At 38.3% G+C, this 21,834-nt stretch overlaps 2 protein-coding genes across 4 annotated transcripts in view; one reads left to right on the plus strand and one right to left on the minus strand.

Annotated features, from left to right (window-relative positions):
* Positions 1–21,834, minus strand: part of CCDC32 (coiled-coil domain containing 32) — a 375,634-nt gene that overhangs the window by 37,154 nt on the left and 316,646 nt on the right. The gene's annotated exons all lie outside the window — the stretch shown is intronic.
* Positions 1–21,834, plus strand: part of KNL1 (kinetochore scaffold 1) — a 70,042-nt gene that overhangs the window by 4,711 nt on the left and 43,497 nt on the right. The window contains exons 2-10 of one of the 3 annotated variants that reach the window (XM_020285948.2): positions 3,934–3,994; positions 4,726–4,779; positions 6,182–6,221; positions 11,917–11,976; positions 15,981–16,042; positions 16,912–16,964; positions 17,532–17,565; positions 20,672–20,709; positions 21,780–21,832. In XM_020285948.2, the coding sequence (XP_020141537.2) occupies positions 4,745–4,779; positions 6,182–6,221; positions 11,917–11,976; positions 15,981–16,042; positions 16,912–16,964; positions 17,532–17,565; positions 20,672–20,709; positions 21,780–21,832 (375 nt within the window). In that variant the 5' untranslated portion in view covers positions 3,934–3,994; positions 4,726–4,744. Of the gene's footprint in view, positions 1–3,933; positions 3,995–4,725; positions 4,780–6,181; positions 6,222–11,916; positions 11,977–14,218; positions 15,469–15,980; positions 16,043–16,911; positions 16,965–17,531; positions 17,566–20,671; positions 20,710–21,779; positions 21,833–21,834 lie in introns of those variants that run through there. The other 2 variants (XM_020285949.2, XM_076004247.1) reach the window with 2 other exon arrangements.

A 21,834-nucleotide genomic window follows, 5' to 3' on the forward strand; every position in this document is an offset into this window, starting at 1 on the left:
CTGACCTTGAGCAATCCTCCTGTCTTGGCCTCCCAGAGTGTGTTGAGCTCCTATTTACAAAGCATTGCTGAGCTATAATAGTGAACATAAAGAGATACCACCCCTATTCTCATAGAGTTTACTGTTGTGACAAAGGTAGTTTGTGGAGATAACATAATTTACATAACAGATTTTTATTTTTTTTTACATATATATATATATACACACACACACACTTTTTTTTTCTTTTTGGAGGCAGAGTTGCACTCTATCACCTAGCTAGAGTGTGGTGGTGTCATCATAGCTCACAGCAACCTTAAACTCCTGGGCTCAGCTGATGCTGCTGCTTCAGCCTCCCAAGTAGCTGGGACTACAGGTGTGTACTACAACACCTGGCTAATTTTTTCTATTTTTAGTGGAAATGGGGGTCTCACTCTTGCTCAGGCTGGTCTCAGACTTCTGACCTCAAGCAATCCTCCCACCTTGGCCTCCCAGAGTGCTAGGATTATAGGCGTGAGCCACCATGCCTGGCCTACATAATAGATTTTAAATTACAATTGAGGTAATGCTACTAAGAAGATATATATATAGTGCTACAAAGAATGTTTTTCTTGTCTCTCTTACCAAGAAAGAGTAGCAAATAACACATTGATTCAGAAAAGAACTCTGCATGTGCAGTGATAAAAAAAGACTAGTATGGATAGCATAGTCAATGAGGAAGCTGTGGTATGATATAAAGTATGAAGTCTGAGAGGCAAGCAGGGACTAGATCTCGTATAGCTTTTTTTTTTTTTTTTTTTTTTGAGACAGAGTCTCGCTTTGTTGCCTAGGCTAGAGTGAGTGCCGTGGCATCAGCCTAGCTCACAGCAACCTCAAACTCCTGGGCTCAAGCCATCCTTCTGTCTCAGCCTCCCAAGTAGCTGGGACTACAGGCATGCGCCACCATGCCCGGCTAATTTTTTCTATATATATTAGTTGGCCAATTAATTTCTATTTATAGTAGAGACGGGGTCTTGCTCTTGCTCAGGCTGGTTTCGAACTCCCGACCTCGAGCAATCCACCCGCCTCGGCCTCCCAGAGAGCTAGGATTACAGGCGTGAGCCATCACGCCCGGCCTCGTATAGCTTTGTGTAGGTCCTGATAAAGAGTTTATTCTCAGTATGGTGGGAAGCCACTGAAGGATTTTTTTTTTTTTTTTTTTTTGAGACAGAGTCTCCATTGCCCAGGCTAGAGTGAGTGGGCGTCAGCCTAGCTCACAGCAACCTCAGACTCCTAGGCTCAAGCGATCCTCCTGCCTCAGCCTCCCGAGTAGCTGGGACTACAGGCATGTGCCACCATGCCTGGCTAATTTTTTTTTTCTCTCTCTCTCTCTATATATATTTTTAAGACAGAGTCTTGCTTTGTTGCCCAAGCTAGAGTGAGTGCCGTGGCATCAGCCTAGCTCACAGCAACTTCAAACTCCTGGGCTCAAGCAATCCTGCTGCCTCAGCCTCCCAAGTAGCTGGGACTACAGGCATGCACCCCCATGCCCAGCTAATTTTTTCTATATATATTAGTTGGCCAATTAACTTCTTTCTATTTATAGTAGAGATGGGGTCTCGCTCTTGCTCAGGCTAGTTTCGAACTCCTGACCTCAAGCAATCCGCCCGCCTGGGCCTCCAGAGTGCTAGGATTACAGGCGTGAGCCACTGCGCCCCACCTTTTCTATATATTTTTAATTGACCAATTAATTTCTTTGTGTTTTTAGTAGAGACGGGGTCTCGCTCTTGCTCAGGCTGGTTTGGAACTCCTGACCTTGAGCAGTCTGCCCGCCTCGGCCTCCCAATGTGCTGGGATTACAGGCGTGAACCACCACACCCGGACTTGAAGGATTTTTTTTTTTTTTTTTTTTTTTTTTGAGACAGAGTCTCGCTTTGTTGTCCAGGCTAGAGTGAGTTCCGTGGCGTCAGCCTAGCTCACAGCAACCTCAAACTCCTGGGCTCCAGTGATCCTTCTGCCTCAGCCTCCCGAGTAGCTGGGACTACAGGCATGCGCCACTATGCCCGGCTAATTTTTTTTTTTTTTTATATATATATCAGTTGGCCAATTAATTTCTTTCTATTTATAGTAGAGACGGGTCTCGCTCTTGCTCAGGCTGGTTTTGAACTCCTGACCTTGAGCAATCCGCCCGCCTCGGCCTCCCAAGAGCTAGGATTACAGGCGTGAGCCACAGCGCCCGGCCGGACTTGAAGGATTTTTAAGTAGGAATGTTTGTGTGGGTTTTTTTCCCCCATCTCCCCCCACCCCATGGTTTTTGTTGTTGATATTGTTGCTGTTGTTGTTTTTGAGACAGGGTCTACACTTTGTTGCCCAGGCTAGAGTGCCATAGAGTCAGCCTAGCTCACAGCAACCTCAAACTCTTGGGCTCAAGCATTCCTCTTGCCTCAGCCTCCCAAGTAGCTGAGACTAGACTCATGCTACCACGCCCAGCTAATTTTTTCTATGTTTTGTAGAGATGGGGGTCTCACTCTTTCTCAGAGTGGTCTCAAACTCCTGACCTCAAGCAATCCTGCCACCTCTTTGGCCTCCCAGAGTGTTAGGATCCTCCACGCATGGCCCAGCTGATGGGCTTTAAGGCTGTGATGTAGGAAATGTCTTAAATGTGATTTATGTTTTAACAAGATAAACCCCCTGCTGTGTGGAAAAAAGATTGTGGAATGATAGGAGTAAAAGCGGGATAACAATGAGGTGGGTATAGTAGTATTCTATGTGAAAGATAATGGATTGAGGATATGTATTGGAAATAGAACTACTAAGACTTAATAATGGATTGAACAGAATAGCTGTCATACTTGTTTGATTTTAGAGGAAAAATTTTCAAAGCTTAATCATTAAGTTGATGTTTGCGATTAGTTTTTTTTTTTTTTTTTTTTTTGTAAGACAGGGTCTTGCTCTGTTGCCCTGGCTACAGTGCAGTGGCATCATAGCTCACGCAGCTTCAAACTCCTAGGCTCTTCCTTCAGCCTCCCAAGTAGCTAAGACTACAGATACAACATCCTCCCTACCCCCCATACACAGCAACCAGTTGTTCATTTCTGGAATAAAACCAACATAACCGTCATACATGACCCTTTTTACAAATGCTAGCTTCGTTTTATTAATATTTTTTATTTTTTATATATTTTTTAGGCTGGTCAAGTGAATCTTTTTGCTAATATTGTATTTAAGATTTTAATACTATGGTGATGAGATCAGCATGTAATCTTGCCTTGTACTGTATTTATCTATTTGTGTGTGTATATGTGATGGAAATGGTTGCAGGAAAGGGAGTTTAATTTTTATCTTCCATGGTGGGAAGACAGTTTAATGTCAAAAACTAGAAAAATAAAAAAATGGCAATATACACAAGTTATCTAGATTAACAAATTATCTAGATTAAATACAAAAATAATCAGCTAAAGGTAAAAGTAGCTGCTTTTGGGAAGGAGGATATTAAAGTGCAAGTTGCTGCTAGTTTAAAAAACAGCAATTTAACCAGTCTTATATAATCAATTCCTTATATTGGTGCATAACAATTAAAATTAAAAATACGATTTTAAGTAGATATGAATGTTATTTGTGAACAGGAGGTAAGTAAAACTAGAAGAATGGAAAAACATGTGGAGAAAGTGATCAAGGACAAAAGGAAAGGATCAGAGATCAAATTCTAAAAGATGCCCATAATTTTATCTACATTGACAGCTAATTGAATTCAGTGATACTAAAAAATAAGCAGACTTTTATTTCAGTTTGAAGTTCAGGTTTAGTATGAAGTAGTTCCCTAATTTTAAATCTACAATGGCATTTTTTTTATTACCTAGAGGTTAGGTTCTAAAGTTAATGCATAAAGTGAAAACCTAATTTAGTTATAGGGAGGCAGGAACCAAAACCAATTGAGGAAATTTCAGGTAATGCCTCTTATTTTTCTCTTTCCAGGGCAAATACTCACTGAGTGGAATTTCAAACATAATCAGCTACACTATTTAAAGTGTTATTTGTAAGTCTTAAGTTTTTTTGCTGAGTACTCATAGGCCAGGTACGTTGGCTCCTAGCACTCTGGGAGGCCAAGGCGGGAGGATCCCTTAAGGTCAGGAGTCCAAAACCAGCCTGAGCAAGAGCGAGACCGGTCTCTACTATAAATAGAAAGAAATTAATTGGCCAACTAATATATATAGAAAAAATTAGCTGGGCATGGTAGCACATGCCTGTAGTCCCAGCTACTCAGGAGGCTAGGCAGTAGGATTGCTTGAGCCCAGGAGTTTGAGGTTGCTGTGAGCTAGGCTGATGCCATGGCACTCACTGTAGCCTTGGGCAACAAAGCTAGACTGAGTACTTATAGTTGAACTTTCCTAAAATATGCACATAATGAAAATCTACTGTATTTAGATAACTAATTGACTTCCATTTTGGGATTGAATTATTATGTAATGCATAAGCTTTTATAAGTTAGGCCAAATTTTTATTTGAATCAGTAAAGTTCATATTACCTGGATCAGAGTTAGTCACTGATTTTATTTTATGTGTGAGAATTTTCCAGGAGTATTAATTATAATAGGAGTGGCTTAAAATGTCTGGTTTTATATCCATGCAATGTAGTTTTTTCCTTCCTGTTTTTGATGTTCCCTCAGAAAGTAACCCTAATGTCACAACTGTACTCTTAATCTCATCATAGATTGTAATTTCCCTTCCTATTTTCTCACTTTTTCTAATATTGTATGTTTGTTACAGAAAAAAATTTTCTCCAGAAATGGATGGGGTGCCTTCTGAGACTAATGAAGAAAAGTAAGTTCATTTAATGCAGCTAGAAATGTTATATTCTGACAGAGAAAGATATTTTTTCAGCTAATAAATTCTATCCATAACTTCTGAAATCTTTTCCCATTTTGTTCCAGGGAAAAGAAGTAAATGTTACAAAACAGTAACTTTCATTGCCATATATTTATATAAACTCATCTAAAGTCAAAACTGAGAGGAACTTTAGACGCCACTTCCCATCTCTTCAATTTAAGGATGGGAAAATTTAGGCGCAGGAAGATGAAGTGATTTGTCTAAAATTGTCATCACAAATTAGTGGCTTTTTGTAGGCTACAGACATAATGTTTTTGGCTTACACATGGTGCTTTTGCTTTTCTTTTTGTTTTTAGAGATAGGATCTTGCTATATTATATTTCCCAGGGGGGACTTGTACTCCTGGGCTCAAGGGATCCTTCCCTCTTACTTAGCCTCTGAATAGCTGGGACTACAGAAATGTACCACCGCACTGGCTTTAAGCCTACATGTGTTTTTTAAGTTTTGAATTAGTTACCAAAATCTCAAGATTTCATACAACTCCTCTTGAAGAATTGAATGTGGCAACAATGGGTTCATAATCTTGGTTTTTTTTTTGAGACAGTCTCACTCTGTTGCCCAGGTTAGAGTACTGTGGCGGGCTAGAGTGCCGTGGCATCAGCCTAGCTCACAGCAACCTCAAACTCCTGGACTGAAGCAACCCTCCTGCCTCAGCCTCCCGAGTAGCTGGGACTACAGGCATGCACCACCATGCCCAGCTAATTTTTTCTATATATTTTTAGTTGGCCAATTAATTTCTTTCTATTTTTAGTAGAGATGGCGTCTCGCTCTTGCTCAGGCTGGTCTCTAACTCCTGAGCTCAAACGATCCGCCCACCTCAGCCTCCCAGAGTGCTAGGATTACAGGTGTGAGCCAAGACGCATGCCTGGTATTCTTGTTTGATAGCAACTAACCAGAGCAAAATAATGACTTTGGCCTTTATATGAAGCAGGAATTCTCCAGGTCATTACAGTCTCAACACTACCTATTTTTCTTACATCTAACAAATTATCTGTTTGACCTCATAGGCATTTGAATTTTCAAAACCTAATCTAAAACACAGTAGTAAAACCAAAACTAGAGTTTCTTGATGTATTGCCCATTTATCTTATTATTGTACTTCTATAAATATATAATGTTGTACTGATTGTTATTCATGAGATAGACTTATACTACACAGTATGTATTTTAAAACACTGAATTTCAATACTGAGTTTAAACTCTTATAAGTTTTGCTGGCCAGAGTGCTAAATGAAAGTGATGGTCAGTTTAAAAGCATGTAAGGGGTGCTATGATGATGGCTTTTGAAAATTCGGTCTTTTACCAATATGTACATAATTTTTTTTTCCTTTTTCAGTGACAATATAGAGAGACCTATTAGAAGACGACGTTCTTCAGTAAGAAAGACATACTTAATGTTTGTTACCTTTTATTGAATGATAACTATGTATCACAGTAACTTTGTGGCTTTATCATCCCACCCCCACTGGTTTCCTATTGCTCCGTGGATAAAGACTCAAATAATTAACCTGGTTATACAATTCTGTAAATATACTAAAATTCATATTTTATTAATTTTATGATTTTACATTATGTACATCATACTTTGATAAAGCTGTTCAAAAAATATGTTTAACTTGGTGTACAAAGCTGTTGCAAGAGACAAAAATCCAACCCAAACTGATTTAAGTATAAAATATATTGGATTATGATACTAAAAAATCCAAAGATAGGGATGGATTTAGGCACAACTTACTGACCAGGGGTTCCAATAATGTCACCAGTTCTAGGATATACTTTCTCTTTTTTTGTTCTGCCTGCCTACGTTGGGTAATCAAGATAGAAAAGATTCAGAAATGAATCATGTTGGCTCAATTATTCTGATACAGGTCAAGTCCTCATTCCTGAACCAATCATTATTGACAAAAGAATATCAGATTGTTCTAGACAGGGCTACATGTTGTACCCTAGAGTTGGTGTAGAGCAGACTTGGGGAACCTTTTTATGTTGGAAGCCTTCATTAATTTAGCTATAATAAAATAAGGCCATATTCAAGAAGAAACTTCAATTAAAAATACTTAAAAATGTTCATTGTTTTGTAAAAATCTAATTACTATGTACTTAATAATTTCACAAAATGAAAACTGTTTGTTAATTTTAAAGTTATCTAATCTTTTAATGATTCTGTTGTGTCTGCATTTTGTTAGAAAGCATTTGAATATTTGGTTGCAGCATGGAAGTCTGCAGTTTCAGTTGATCCTCTAATATGGATATCAGTTGTGGCCTTATGGGTGTCTTGATTTGGGTTAGGTAGTAGAATGTTGATTTGCAGGAGTAAGTGGTTGAAAAGCAAAGAAGCATTTCTTAGGTATGTTGCCAAAGGTGTGGATATTCTACTACATTTTTCCATATTTCAATTGGATCTTTCCTACCATCAATAACTTCAAATTGTCATTTATTGAGAGCTCAATCAATTCCATCTGTAGTTCTTTTTTTTTTTTTTTTTACAGCAGCCTGTATCTGTACCATCTGTAGTTCTTTAGGTGCTTTGGTGATGTCAACTAGGTGAGGATGACATACTAATTTGAGTGTGATGTCATGATTCTCAAAGGGATGAAACTTTCATTATATTCTCCAATTCATAGGTCTTTAACAGCTATGTATTTTTTTTTTAAGACAGAGTCTCACTTTTGTTGCCCAGGCTAGAGTGAGTGCTGTGGCATCAGCCTAGCTCACAGCAACCTGAAACTCCTGGGCTCAAGCAATCCTATTGCCTCAGCCTCTCGAGTAGCTGGGACTACAGGCATGCAACTATGCCCGGCTAATTTTTTATATATATATTTTTAGTTGGTCAACTAATTTCTTTCTATTTTTTAGTAGAGACGGAGTCTTGCTCAGGCTGGTTTCGAGCAATCCACCCGCCCGCCTTGGCCTACCTGAGTGCTAGGATTATAGGCGTGAGGCGCCTGACCAACAGCTATGTATTCTTTAAATGATTTGCATGTATCACCTCCTCATCAGTGACCTTTGCTAACTGAGAAAAATGTTCATCTGAAATTTCCTTTTGAAGAAGTTTTTTGAAAAAAGACAGCTTTTTTTCAAAATGTTTGGATTTTTTGCCATATATCATATACAGACTTGGTTTTACCTTGCCAAGAAATTTTTTTTATACTAAAACAGATGCTTTTATTTACAAGTGGCTAAGACAGACTTCTGTTTTCAAATTATCAAATTCAACGTTTGTTTAGCTGGGAAAATAAAATGAAATGTTGGCTAAAAGGGAGAAAAGGAAGTGAGAAAGCCTCAAAATTCCCAAAACTTCAGCATAACCACACTCTACTTGTAGAATGCTTCTTTCTTAATTCGCTCTCACAAGAGTCTATTTCTGCAGATTAGTTTCTTCTCAAATACTGTTAGAACTAGTAACCTATTTCTGGATACAGTATATTTAACTATGGGAGAACATTCTCAAGTTTTTCTAAAAACGGCAGGTTCTCTGTAATTTGCTGTTGGTAAAAAAAAGAAATTAATATATTTTTAATTATAAAATTAACAAAAAAGAAATAAAAATGGTGGGTTCACATTAAAATAATCAATGCTTAACCACCCTAACCCCAAATGCTGTCAAAGGAACGCATCCCATCAGGATTATTCCCATGAATCTAAATGGCACGAAGCAGTCTCCTGACTATTATCTAAATCAAATATTCGTTTGTATTAGCACCTAAAACAGGGACGTCGAGAAATTTTATATCTCATTCAGATGTTGCTCCCCATTCCTATAATTTTTCTGTACCCTGTCCCACTAGACCCCTGATTCCTTCCTCACGGGAACATGGCTGGGGCAATCGGAAGAACAGACTTGGAGAGAAGAGGTCACCACGAGGCCTCACCACTCTCCTTCCTCACCTGCTCCCTGCTCTGTGGCTCAGTCTCCTGACATGGCCTCAGCTGATTAGAAAGGGAGCACTGGCCATCAATGGAGAGCTAGAAAGGAAAAATTAAACTAAAAACCACCCAACCACTAAAGTTACCTCTTGCCTGGCAGAGCCAGCTGCCAACATGAATCGCCACCGCCCACTCAGATATGAATTAAAAAGGCAAGAAATATTTAAATTGTTTTGATTTGACATGATATCACACAGAAATGCTGCATTATTATAGAAATCTTCTTTCAGTAATTCGCATTGCTGATTCATTCTTCATAAAGTTTGACTGTTCTGGCAGAAATAAAATTTTGGCTAATACTTGTGCTTGTGATAGCCAACATACTTTAGAATGATAAGGCAAATCCACATTGAATACCTCATCCTTCAACTCTAGCATGTTGAGAATGTAGTTAACAATACTTATAACTTGTTGCAAAGTGTCACTTAAAATAGTAACTTTAGCACAAAGGTTTTCTTTTTAGGATGTGAAGAAAAAAGTTTTTAATTAAAAAATGGCAAATTGTTTACCACACTTCCATATAAGGCAAATCATTTAGCAGACATTTAATTCTAGTACAGAGATTTTGCTGATACAAGATATATTGAAAAGAAATGAAAGTATCTGGATCTGTTAATACTTTTGTTTTGTTTTGTTTTGCTTTTTTTTTTTTTTTTTTTTTTTTTTGAGACAGAGTCTCACTTTGTTGCCCAGGCTAGAGTGAGTGCCGTGGCGTCAGCCTAGCTCACAGCAACCTCAAACTCCTGGGCTCGAGTGATCCTTCTGCCTCAGCCTCCCTGGTAGCTGGGACTACAGGCATGCGCCACCATGCCCGGCTAATTTTTTTTATATATATATCAGTTGGCCAATTAATTTCTTTGTATTTATAGTAGAGACGGGGTCTCGCTCTTGCTCAGGCTGGTTTTGAACTCCTGACCTTGAGCAATCCGCCCGCCTCGGCCTCCCAAGAGCTAGGATTACAGGCGTGAGCCACAGCGCCCGGCCTTTTTTTTTTTTTTTTTTTTTTTTGAGACAGAGTCTCACTTTGTTGTCCAGGCTAGAGTGAGTGCCGTGGCGTCAGCCTAGCTCACAGCAACCTCAAACTCCTGGGCTCGAGTGATCCTTCTGCCTCAGCCTCCCGAGTAGCTGGGACTACAGGCATGCGCCACTATGCCCGGCTAATTTTTTTTTTTTTTTTTTTTATATATATATCAGTTGGCCAATTAATTTCTTTCTGTTTATAGTAGAGACGGGGTCTCGCTCTTGCTCAGGCTGGTTTTGAACTCCTGACCTTGAGCAATCCGCCCGCCTCGGCCTCCCAAGAGCTAGGATTACAGGCGTGAGCCACAGCGCCCGGCCTGTTTTGCTTTTTGAGACAGAGTCTTACTCTGTTGCCCCAGCTAGAGTGCAGTGGCATCATAATAGCTCACTGTAACCTCAAACTCCTGGGCTCAAGCAGTCCTCCTGCCTCAGCCTACCAAGTAGCTGGGATTACAGCCATGCACCACATGGCAATTTTTCTATTTTTAGTAGAGACAGGGTCTCATTCTTGCTCAGGCTGATCTTGAACTCCTGAGCTCAAGCAATCTCCCACCTCAGCCTCCCAGGTGCTAGGATTACAGGCTTGAGCCACTGTGCCTGGCCAGTTATTAATAATACTTTTTTTTTTTTATCTGTGCAATAAACCCTTCATGTTTTCCTGTCATGGAAAGTACACCATCTGCACAAATACCCACTAAATTTACCAAATTCAGTCCGACTTCACGACGCTTATCTTGAAAGTTGTTGAAGGATTCTGTTCCCTATGTTCTGTTCACAAGAGTACCCAAAGAGGGTAACTCTTCATAGCAAAGAAAATCTTCTGTTATGACCCAAATGAAGAAGTATAAAACCTGCACTAAGTCACTAGTATCAGCTGATTCATCTAAAGCAATTGAATAATAAATATTTTCCTTTTGAAGTATTACATGAAGTTGTTCTCTTAAGTTGAAGGCTAATTCATGTTGCCCATCAGTTATGGTTCTTGAAAGAAGCAGTTGTTTGTACTTTCATATATTATTGGCGTCTAAGCATCCTACAACTTCAACAATGCATTCTTTCACAATTTTTACATCACTGAATGGCTTCCCTTTCCCCCCCAAGTATATAAGCTACTTTATAAGTTGCTTCAATGGCATGATTTCCAGGTTGTATTGCTGCTTGAAAGAATTGTCTTTGCTTTTGTTTTCATCTTTTATTAATAATTTCTGCAGTACAACCTTTGTTCCTCTCCTTGTAATTTAAAACATCTGTGGTCCTTGTGAGTGTTAAAATGCTGATGAACATTGAATTTCTTTAATGTCGATATTGCATTATCACAAAGTAAGCAAATCATCTTTAGCAGAAACAAGATAATATTGCAATTCCAAATCTTCATTTAAAAAAATCTGTTTTCTTCCTTCAGCGTTCTCTTGGTCTTCCTTGATATGATGGGCTGTTAAGCAGACAGAATTAAAAAATATGTCAAGCTGGGCAACTATTCACAAATTCCACTTGAAACAAAAACACAGTGCACTGTTGTTAAAAGTGGATAACAGACTGGCATACTCAACCTCCATAAATTCTTGACAACCAGCTTTATGCAGTAGTAGTGCCAGTTAGGCGGGGAAGTTAGAACTAAATCATGAACATAGCAGCCGTCAAGTTAGCCCTATGACTTACTAATGTTATTATTGTGCCTTTCAATCTGGGAAGATTATTTCATTGAAACTTATTTTACTTTTTGGTATTTTAAATATGTCCATTTTAAAAATAAAATATAAATATAAAAGATGAACAAAAAATGTATTAATAAAAATAATGGGATTTGTTCTGTAAAATTTGGATTCAGTTAAAAGGCTGCACTTAAGGACCTAGAAGGCTGCATGTGGCCTTAAGGCTGCAGATTCCCTACCCCTGGTGTAGAGCTTCACTCAGACTATATGGGATGAAAGTAGGCAAATTAACTGGGGAAAGTGGAGAGGTAGAAGAAAGATGTAAAATCTTTGAATCTGCCAGGCAGTAGGAATTTGAGGAATTTCAGAGGTTTTTATAGAAATTTTAGCTTTCTACTCATGGTATAACTTGAAATATACTGATTCTTACCAAACATGCCAGATCCTAAAAAAATCTAATCATTACCTCTAGATTTTGAAACCTCCAAGGAGTCCTCTCCAGGACCTCAGAGGTGGGAATGAAATAGTTCAGGTAAGTCCCTAGTGCAAATGCTTTATAGATAACTATTTTCAGTGATTTTTTTTAGTAAGGAACTTCATTAGCTTTACAAAGAGAGAACATCATAAATGATTCCCAACTGAATGTTTGTACAATGGCCTTTATTTTATTTATTTATTTTTTGAGACAGACTCTCACTAGAGTGCTGTGGCATCAGCCTAGCTCACAGCAACCTGAAACTCCTGAGCTCAAAGGATCCACCCGCCTCAGCCTCACAGAGTGCTAGGATTACAGGCATGAGCCACGGTGCCCAGCCTTACAATGGCCTTTAGATTAAAATCCAAAAAATTGACATCTCCTCCACTGTGGCGGTTGACCCATTCCTTCTCTGGAATGTACTTAAAAAAGAAAAAAGAAGAAAACGTCCTAACAATTGTATGTGCTGACATTCATGATATTTAACTCTTATTTAAGTTTTTAGCCTTCTTTCTTATTACTCTCATAAATGTAGCCCACCATTCAGAATTGCTTACCATTCCCCAAACGACACGAGCTATTGGGCCTGCAACTTTTGGGTTTTTTATTTGTTTTGAGACAGGGTCTAACTCTGTCACTCAGGTTGGAGTGCAGTGGCATCATCGTAGCTCACTGCAACCTCAAACTCCTGGGCTCAAGTGATCCTCCTGCCTCAGTCTCCCTAGTAGCCGGGACTATAGGTGTGTGCTGCCATGCTTAGCTAATTTTTTAATTTTTTGTAGAGACGGGTCTTGTTATGTTGCCCAGGCTGCCCTTAAACTCTTGGCCTCAAGTGATCCTCCCACCTTGGCCTTCCAAAGTCCAGGGATTACAAGTGTGAGCCACTACACTGGGCCAGTGAGCCTGCAATTATTTTTATATGCTTTTCCCTCTGTCTAGGTAGCTAGACCCTCATTCTTTTTTCTCCTATCATTTTATGAAAAGTTTTTTCAAAAAGTAGAAAGAATTTTACAGTGAGTGCTCGTATATTCATCACCTAGATTTTATAATTTATAGTTTTTCTTTTTCTTTTTTTTTTTTTTTTCAGGGACTAGAAGTTGGAGTATAATTTATATTTTTTCATACTTGCTTTATCATAAATCTGTAGCCCTCTTCTTCCTTTTTTTTTTTTTTTTTTTTGAGACAGGGTCTAGCTCTGTTGCCTGGGCTAGAGTACAGTGACATGAGCATAGATCACTGCAGCCTCAAACTTCTGGGCTCAAGAAATCCTCCTGCCTTAGCTTCCCAAGTAGCTGGGACTATAGGTGTAATAAGTCACTGTGTCTGGCCAACCCTCTTGTTTATTTAGGTAATTCCTATTTGTCCTTCAAGACTCAGCTTTGGTATCACCTCTCTCAGAAAGTCATGCCTTAACAGATTCTATTGTAATTATTAATACTTACTTCTGTCCATTGTAAGTTGAGAATTCTCTGAGAGCAAGAATTTTATTATGTGTTTTTTGTATTTATTGTGTCTGGTACATTCTTGGCTTTTAGTATATTTTGTTGATTGTAAAAACACATATACTTTTGGAGACATATAATTTTGGCCTCTCTAATTTTTCTATTTCTCAAACACATCAAGCTTTTTCCCACATCAGGACCTCTGCACATATTCTGCCTAGACTCAAACTTTCCTTTTTTTTTTTTTTTTTTTTTTTTGAGACAGAGTCTCGCTTTGTTGCCCAGGCTAGAGTGAGTGCCGTGGCGTCAGCCTAGCTCACAGCAACCTCAAACTCCTGGGCTCGAGCGATCCTTCTGCCTCAGCCTCCCTGGTAGCTGGGACTACAGGCATGTGCCACCATGCCCGGCTAATTTTTTATATATATATCAGTTGGCCAATTGATTTCTTTCTATTTATAGTAGAGACGGGGTCTCGCTCTTGCTCAGGCTGGTTTTGAACTCCTGACCTTGAGCAATCCGCCCGCCTCGGCCTCCCAAGAGCTAGGATTACAGGCGTGAGCCACAGCGCCCGGCCTCAAACTTTCCTTTACTCAACTCTTCTTCTGGCTAAATTCTCTTTTTTTTCTGCGACAGAGTCTCACTCTGTTGCCCTGGCTAGAGTGCCGTGGCGTTAGCCTAGCTCACAGCAACCTCAGACTCCTGGGCTCAAGTGATCCTTTTGCCTCAGCCTTCTGAGTAGCTGGGACTACAGGACAGCCATGCACCACCATGCCCGGCTAATTGTGTGTGTGTGTGTGTATGTATATATACACACACACACACACTTTTTTTTTTTTTTTTTAGTTGTCCAGCTAATTTCTATTTTGTTAGTAGAGATGGGGTCTTGCTCTTGCTTAGGCTGGTCTCAAACTCCTGAGATCAAAGAATCCGCCTTCCAAAGTGCTAGGATTACATGCCTGAGAGCCACCTCACCTGGCCTTATTTGGCTAACTTCTAACTAATACTTCATGCCACAACTTAAATGTACCTTCTCAAAGAAATCTTCCCTGATTCGAAGGCAAATATACATCTTTTATGGAGTTTTTCCTTCATAGCACTTCTCATGCATTAAATTTTATATTTGTGTTAATTTTTGTTTTAATATCTTAATCTACTCTTCAGTAGAGTCGGGACTGTATCTGTTTCCTTTACCACTATTTTTCCATCACCCAGCACAGGATCTGGTATGGGTGTATTTATGTTTGTGTTTTGTTTTGTTTTATTTATTTATTTATTTATTTATTTTCCATCCTAGTTTGTCCTATGTTTTGTTTTATTAATTGAACAAGTGTTGAATGACTAAGTGACAGATTCATAGACTTGTAGAGCTTTTTTTTTAAAGAGACAGCGTCTTGCTGCCTAGGCTGAACTTGAATTTCTGGGCTCAAGCGATCTTCCAGCCTCACACTCCCAAGTAGTGTCATAGAGCTTAAAAATCAATAGGACCTAACCAGTAATCTTGAATCTAGTTCCTTCAATTTATAGATGAGAAATATGAGGTCCAAAGAAGTTAGATGTTTTGCCTAAGCCTGCCTACACAGCTAGTTAGTGACAGATCTCAGATTGAAACTGATTTCTAGCTCAGTGCTCTTTCTTATATTTCATAGAAGTTTCCATTTTTCTTTTTTTTAGTAAGAAATATATTAGTCTCTTTTAGCCCTGGTGTTTACCATGTATTATCATTGTCATATTAAGCTTAGGGCTACCTGTAGTGTCTGCTAGGGCCATAACCACATAGACTGCTTGATGCAGAGGGTATACTATTCCTGATTATTATTATAAAAAGACTTATGATCAGGTATTGAGAATTAACCCAGTAAAATTCTCTGTGGATTTTGTTTCTTTGTTTTTTTTCTTGTGTGTGTGTGTGTGTGTTTTGTATCCATGTGTGTAGAAATATTTGCTTTTTTAAGGAAGAAGGTGGAGAAGGAAATTAAAGATAGTATATTGCAATGAAAAGTTGTTCAACATCACTGATAATTAAGGAAATGAAAATCAAAACCACAAGGAGATACCACCTCACACCCATTAGGATGGCTGTACAAAAAAACAAAAGTAATAAGTGTTGGTAAGGCTGCAGAGAAATTGGGACCCTTTTACAATACATTAATATAAAATGGTGCAGTCACTATGGAAAACAGTATGGCAGTTCCTCAAAAAATTAAAAATAGAATTACCATATGATCCAACAATTCCACTTCTGGGTATATAGCCAAAAGAATTGAAAGCAGGATCTCAAAGAGATATTTGTACACCCATGTTTATAGCAACATTATTCACAGTAACCAAAAAGTGGAAACATCCCAAGTGTCCATCAGTGGATGAATGGATAAACAAAATGTGCCTGTGTGTGTGTGTTTGTGTGTGTGTGTGTGTATATATATATATATATATATACACGTGTATATATATATACACACACACACACAATGAAATATTCAGCCTTAAAAAAGAAAGAAATTCTGACACATGTTGTGGCATGTGAAGAATTAATTCAGAATAAGACCTTTGTCTATAGGTATGGAGACCTAATTCACAGTGGTTTTACTAAGAGTCGTACCATATATTCTTTGCCTTTAGGAATCCAATGCTTTGAGGAGTAAGAAAAACTCTCGTCGAGTCAGCTTTGCAGATACTATAAAGTAAGTTGAAAGGAGAAATAATGAAAATGTTACAGGTAATGCTTTTTTGTGTGTCAAACCAAGTCTGTTGGTAACTTGGATAATCTGTATTTCAAGTAGATAAACGTTAGAAAGTTGCTATTTAAAAGCCTGTTGGCCAATGTGGTGGCTCACACCTGTAATCCTAGCACTCTGGGAGGCCGAGGTGGGTGGATTGCCCAAGGTCAAGTGTTTGAAACCAGCCTGAGCAAGAGGGAGACCCCGTTTCCACTAAAAATAGAAAGAAATTAATTGGCCAACTAAAAATATATAGAAAACATTAGCTGGGCATGGTGGCTCATGCCTGTAGTCCCAGCTACTTGGGAGACTGAGGCAGAAAGATTGCTTGAGCCCAGGAGTTTTAGGTTGCTGTGAGCTAGGCTGACGCCACGGCACTCTAGCCTGGGCAGCAGAGCCAGACTCTGTCTCCAAAAAAAAAAAGGCTGTTATTCAGTATTATGTTTAGAAAAGAAACAGGCTGGGCATGATAGCTAAAGCCTATGATCCTAGCACTTTGCGGGCTAAGGCGGAAGGATTGTTTGAGGCCAGGAGTTCAAGACCAGCCTAGGTAACGTAGCAAGACCTCATCTCCACAAAAAATAAAGTAAAATAAAAAAATTTTTTGAAAGAGGGATAAAAGAATGATTAGGTCAGAGCTCATTAAAAACCTGTAACATTTTAATTTGCTAAACTAATTTTGGTATTTGAGATACTAATAGCACGTGGTATAACAAAGAAGAGGCTGAATTCAAATTGTTATTTGTACCTATCTCAACTTAGACTATAAGTTAACACCAAAAGATTCTAATTAAGAATTATAGATTTTCAGGAATCTTTATTTAATTTTCTAGGGTATTCCAGACAGAGCCTCATATGAAAATAGTGAGAAAGTCAGAAATGGCAGGTAAATATGTTACTATAACTTTTGCTAAATCTGTTTTCTTTAAAATTTTACTGTGCATGTCTAACCAGATAACTTATTGTCTATCTTACTGTTTAAAAGGTATACCTTGAGGCCAGGCATGGTAGCTCATGCCTGTAATCCTAGCACTCTGGGAGGCTGAGGTGGGAGGATTGCTTGAGGTCAAGAGTTCGAGACCAGCTTGGCAAAAGCTAGACTACAACACCCCCTCATCCCCTCCACTCCCCTCTACTAAAAATAGAAAGAAATTAGCCAGGCGTGGTGGTTCACACCTGTAGTTGGGAGGTTGAGGCAGGAGGATCCCCTTGAGCCCAAGAGTTTGAGCTTGCTCTGAGCTAGGCTGATGCCACAGCACTCTAGCCCAGGCAACAGAGTGAGACTCTGTCTCCAAAAAAAAAAAGTATACCTTGAATCATGGGGATAGAGAGGAGAGTGGATAGTTAGTAATTTCTTTTTTTTTTTATAATTCTTGTTAATATCCTTATATAATTTTTCTAATGTTTTTATGAGTGTATCCTTGAACAAACTTAACTTTTATTTTATTTTTAGAAACAGAAGCAGGAGAAAATGTCCTATTTATACAGTAAGTAAGAGAAATGTTCAAATTATATTTTTAAAATTACAAATTTTTTTATTTTCGTGTCCCTTTTGTGGAATACTTAGGATTAATTCAGAATACAAATTCTTTGCAGAATTTAGTAAACTGCTATAGCTGATAAATATGGACATTTTGCAGCTTATAGTTTTAATAGTGATGAAACACTATTTTCATATATAAATCCTTAAATTCATCAGATAGTATAAAACAATAAATAGCAAGTCTTCATATTTGTGTCATTAATCTTTCTTATAATATTAATAACTAGAAGAGTAAATACCAGTGTCTCTTTCACAAATGAAAAAATGGTTATCTTTATTTATGGTAAGAGCGTTTCAAATTTAAACTGTATTGGATATTATTGTCTGTCTAATCAGTTAAGGATTAAGATAAAAAGTCACTCATTGCTAGGTGGAGTATAAATCATAGAAAGCAACTTGGCAGTATCATTCAAAATTTCAAATGCATACATCCTTTGACTCAGCAATTTCATGTCTGGGAATTTATCTCACCAATATACTTTTGAATGTTTGAAATGATGAATAGATAAGGTTATTCTCTGCAGCATTTATTATAATAGTAAAGGTTGTGAAGGTTCCTAAAGGTCCATCAGAAAGGACCTGGTTAAATTAATTGCACATTTTCCATATAGTTGACTACTGTATAGCTAGGAAAACAAGATTTTCTTTTTATATGTACTAAGTAGAAAAATCTCTATTACTTTCTATAAAAAGCAAGATGCAGGCCAGGTGTAGTAGCTCGCACCTATAATCCTGGCACTTTGGGATGCTGAGGTAAGAGGATCACTTGAGACCAGGAGTTTGATACTAGCCTAAGCAACATAGTGAGATCCCATCTCTACAAAAAATAGAAAACTTAGCTGGGTATGGTGGCACACATCTGTATTTCAAGTTACTTGGGAGGCTGAGGCAGGAAGATGGCTTGAGCCCAGGAGTTTGAGGTTACAGTGAAGTATGATTACACCATTGTACTCTAGCCTGGACAACAGAGAAAGAACCTATTTCCAAAAAAAAAAAAAATTATTGAACCAAAGGAAGCCAGGTGCAGTAACTCAGGCCTGTAATCCTGGCCCTTTGAGAGGCTGAGGTGGAAGGGTTGCTTGAGGCCAGGAGTTCAAGACTAGCCTAGGCAACATAGCAAGACCCCATCTCTACAGAAAATTTAAAAAGCAAAAAAGAAATGGAAGTAATAGTAGTCATGGTTTCAAGAAGTTACAGAAGGACATAAATTGAAAAGTAAATATTAAAAAGTAAAAATTGGCTGGGTACAGTGGCTCACTCCTATAATCCCAGCAATTTGAGAGACAGAGGCAGGAGGATCGCTTGAGGCCAGGACTGGGAAATATGGTGAGACCTGACTCTACAAAACATTAAAAAAAATATATTAGCCACTCATGGTAGCACATGCCTGTAGTCCAGCTACTCAGGAGGCTAAGGTGGAGGGATTGCCTGAGCCCAGAAGTTCAAGGTTACAATGAGCTATGTTCTTGGCACTCACTCTAGCCTGGGCAATAGAGTAAGACCCTGTCTCTGCAAAAAATAAAAAAGTGGTAACAGGTACATAAATAACCAAAGTATAGAGCTTGTTTGGTGAATCTTCATGCTCACATTTTCTGGACAACTGCACATAGATAGGGTGTGAGACATTTCTTATTCCTTTGGTCCAGAAAGCTTTGTTGAACCTGATATCAATGTTCATATCTGGAGTTCCCATCTCCTTCATGACAAATTTCCTGATCTCTTTGAGTGCCAGATGGGCACCCGTCTTGAAGCCCGCTTGATGTGCTTGTGAATATTGATGGCATGTTCTGGGGTCACCATCTCACTGATGGCAGAATGGCCCTTCTTCTGACCACCCTTCTTTTCTGGAGGCATTCTGCCCCACCCAAGAAGTTTTTTGAATACATTCAAACGCATGTTTAGCTTTTGCTTTTTAAACAAGACAAAAATGACATCACTTAATAATATGTCTGGTAGCAGTTTCCATGTTATTACATAATGATGAACTTAGTCTGTTATAATCTATTATATGTCTGCACCAACATTTAGTCAGCTCCCCATTGATGGAAACTTGGGTTGTTTCCTTTTATTTACTTTTTTTAAGGCTAAATTTCTAGAAAAGGAATTGTATTACAGGTCTTTTTTTTAACAAGCAAGTGGCATATATTAAGTATATTTTTATAGTATTCTTGAAATTAACAAACCATTAAGACCAATCTGAACAGTGTCCTTTAATTGCTTTATAATTTTTTTTTTTTTTTTTTTGAGACAGAATCTCGCTTTGTTGCCCAGGCTAGAGTGAGTGCCGTGGCATCAGCCTAGCTCACAGCAACCTCAAACTCCTGGGCTCAAGCAATCCTTCTGCCTCAGCCTCCCGAGTAGCTGGGACTGCAGGCATGGGCCACCATGCCTGGCTAATTTTTTCTATGTATATTAGTTGGCCAATTAATTTCTTTCTATTTATAGTAGAGATGGGGTCTGGCTCTTGCTCAGGCTGGTTTCGAACTCCTGACCTTGAGCAATCCACCTGCCTCGGCCTCCCAGAGTGCTAGGATTACAGGCGTGAGCCACCGCACCTGGCCATTGCTTTATAATTTCTTCAGCCAGTATTAGATGAGTCTCTTTTTAAAAGATGTCTTTGCAATTTTCTGTCATTCTTTTTGTTGTTTTGTTTTGAGTCAGGGCTAGTTCTGTCGCCCAGGTTGGAGCGGAGTGGTGGGTTTCATAGCTCTGCGGCCTTGAACTCCTGGGCTCAAGTGATCTTCCTACCTCAGCCTCCCAAGTAGCTGGGACTACAGACCTGTGCCACTATACCCAACTAATTTAATTTTTAAGTTTTTTTTAGAGATGGATGTCTTGCTGTGTTGCCTAGACTGGCCTCAAATTCTCGGCCTCAAGTGAGCCTCCCACCTTGACCTCCCAAATTACTGGGATTATAGGTGTGAGCCACTGCACCTAGCCCTCTGCCAGTCATTCTATGAAAACCTTTTACTTTCCTTATTCTTCTGTTGTTGAAAGATTCTTGGTAATTGTTTGGGGTACAGATTATAAAACTACTTCTTAATTTTTAGGAATAAGAATTTAGAAGATAATTACTGTGAGATTACTGGTGAGTATCAATGGAATAATTTTTTCATCATACATCTTTCTCTTCATCCATATTCCTTGATAAGTAATATGTATAAGAACCATGAAAAAAGAAGTAGAGAACTTTGTCATTTACACAAAGTCTTCAATTTAAAATTTCACAGACTCACTATTATTATGTTTCTCTCAAACCTGCTATTCCTCCTCTTTTCCTTATTTTGAACTCCCACTCACTCAGCCATTGACTCAAGACAGGAATCAAGGAGTCATTTTGACCTCTTCCTTTATTCCCCACTTCTATTTGGCTCTACTTTCTATTATGTCTTCTAAATATCTTGCAAATCTGTTACCTGTTTTCTATTTGTTCTGCCACTGCTTTAATTCAAGTCCTCATCCCTCATTATTTTTACTTGGGCTATTGTATTTAGTTTCTCATTCTTCCAATTTATTCTCCATATTTTTTAATCTGATTATATTTCCTCCCAGCTTAAAATGGTTCACTGACACTTTTTTGCTTAGAGGATAAAGCCCATATTCCTTAGCAGTGACTTAGAAAGTCCTTTATAATTTGGCCTGTCTTCTCCAAGATTATTTCCCACTATGCTCTAGCCCATGATGAATTATTTGCCATTCCCCATATGGACTTTTTCCTGCCTATATACATTTATGAATGGTCTTTTCTGTATCTAAAGTGTTCTTTCTACTCCAATTTGCCTGTCACTGTGCAGAGGATACAATAATCATTAATTTCTCTGTCATTAAAATAGGACCATTAAAAGTAAATGAAACTTAATACATTCCCAACACAAAAGATAAATGTTTGCGGTGATAGATATCTCAATTACCTTGATTTGATCATTACACATTCTATACAGGTATTAAAATATCACATGTACCCCCCAAATATATATAACTATTTTATATCAGTAAAACTTTTTAAAAATAATTTTATAAAAATTAAAAATAATTTAATTTGTAAGTCCTCATGAAGGGCTTAGTAATTGGTAAATACTTGTAACTGATGAAGAACCTAAGAAAAGGAAAATCAGGCTCTTAGTGATTTTTCTGACTACAGTCTGTTTTTCTCAATAGGGATGAACACATTGCTTTGTGCTCCCATTCAGACTCAGATGCCACAGAAAGAGGT

This window comes from Microcebus murinus, chromosome 6 (assembly GCF_040939455.1).
Source record: "Microcebus murinus isolate Inina chromosome 6, M.murinus_Inina_mat1.0, whole genome shotgun sequence".
NCBI lineage: Eukaryota > Metazoa > Chordata > Mammalia > Primates > Cheirogaleidae > Microcebus > Microcebus murinus.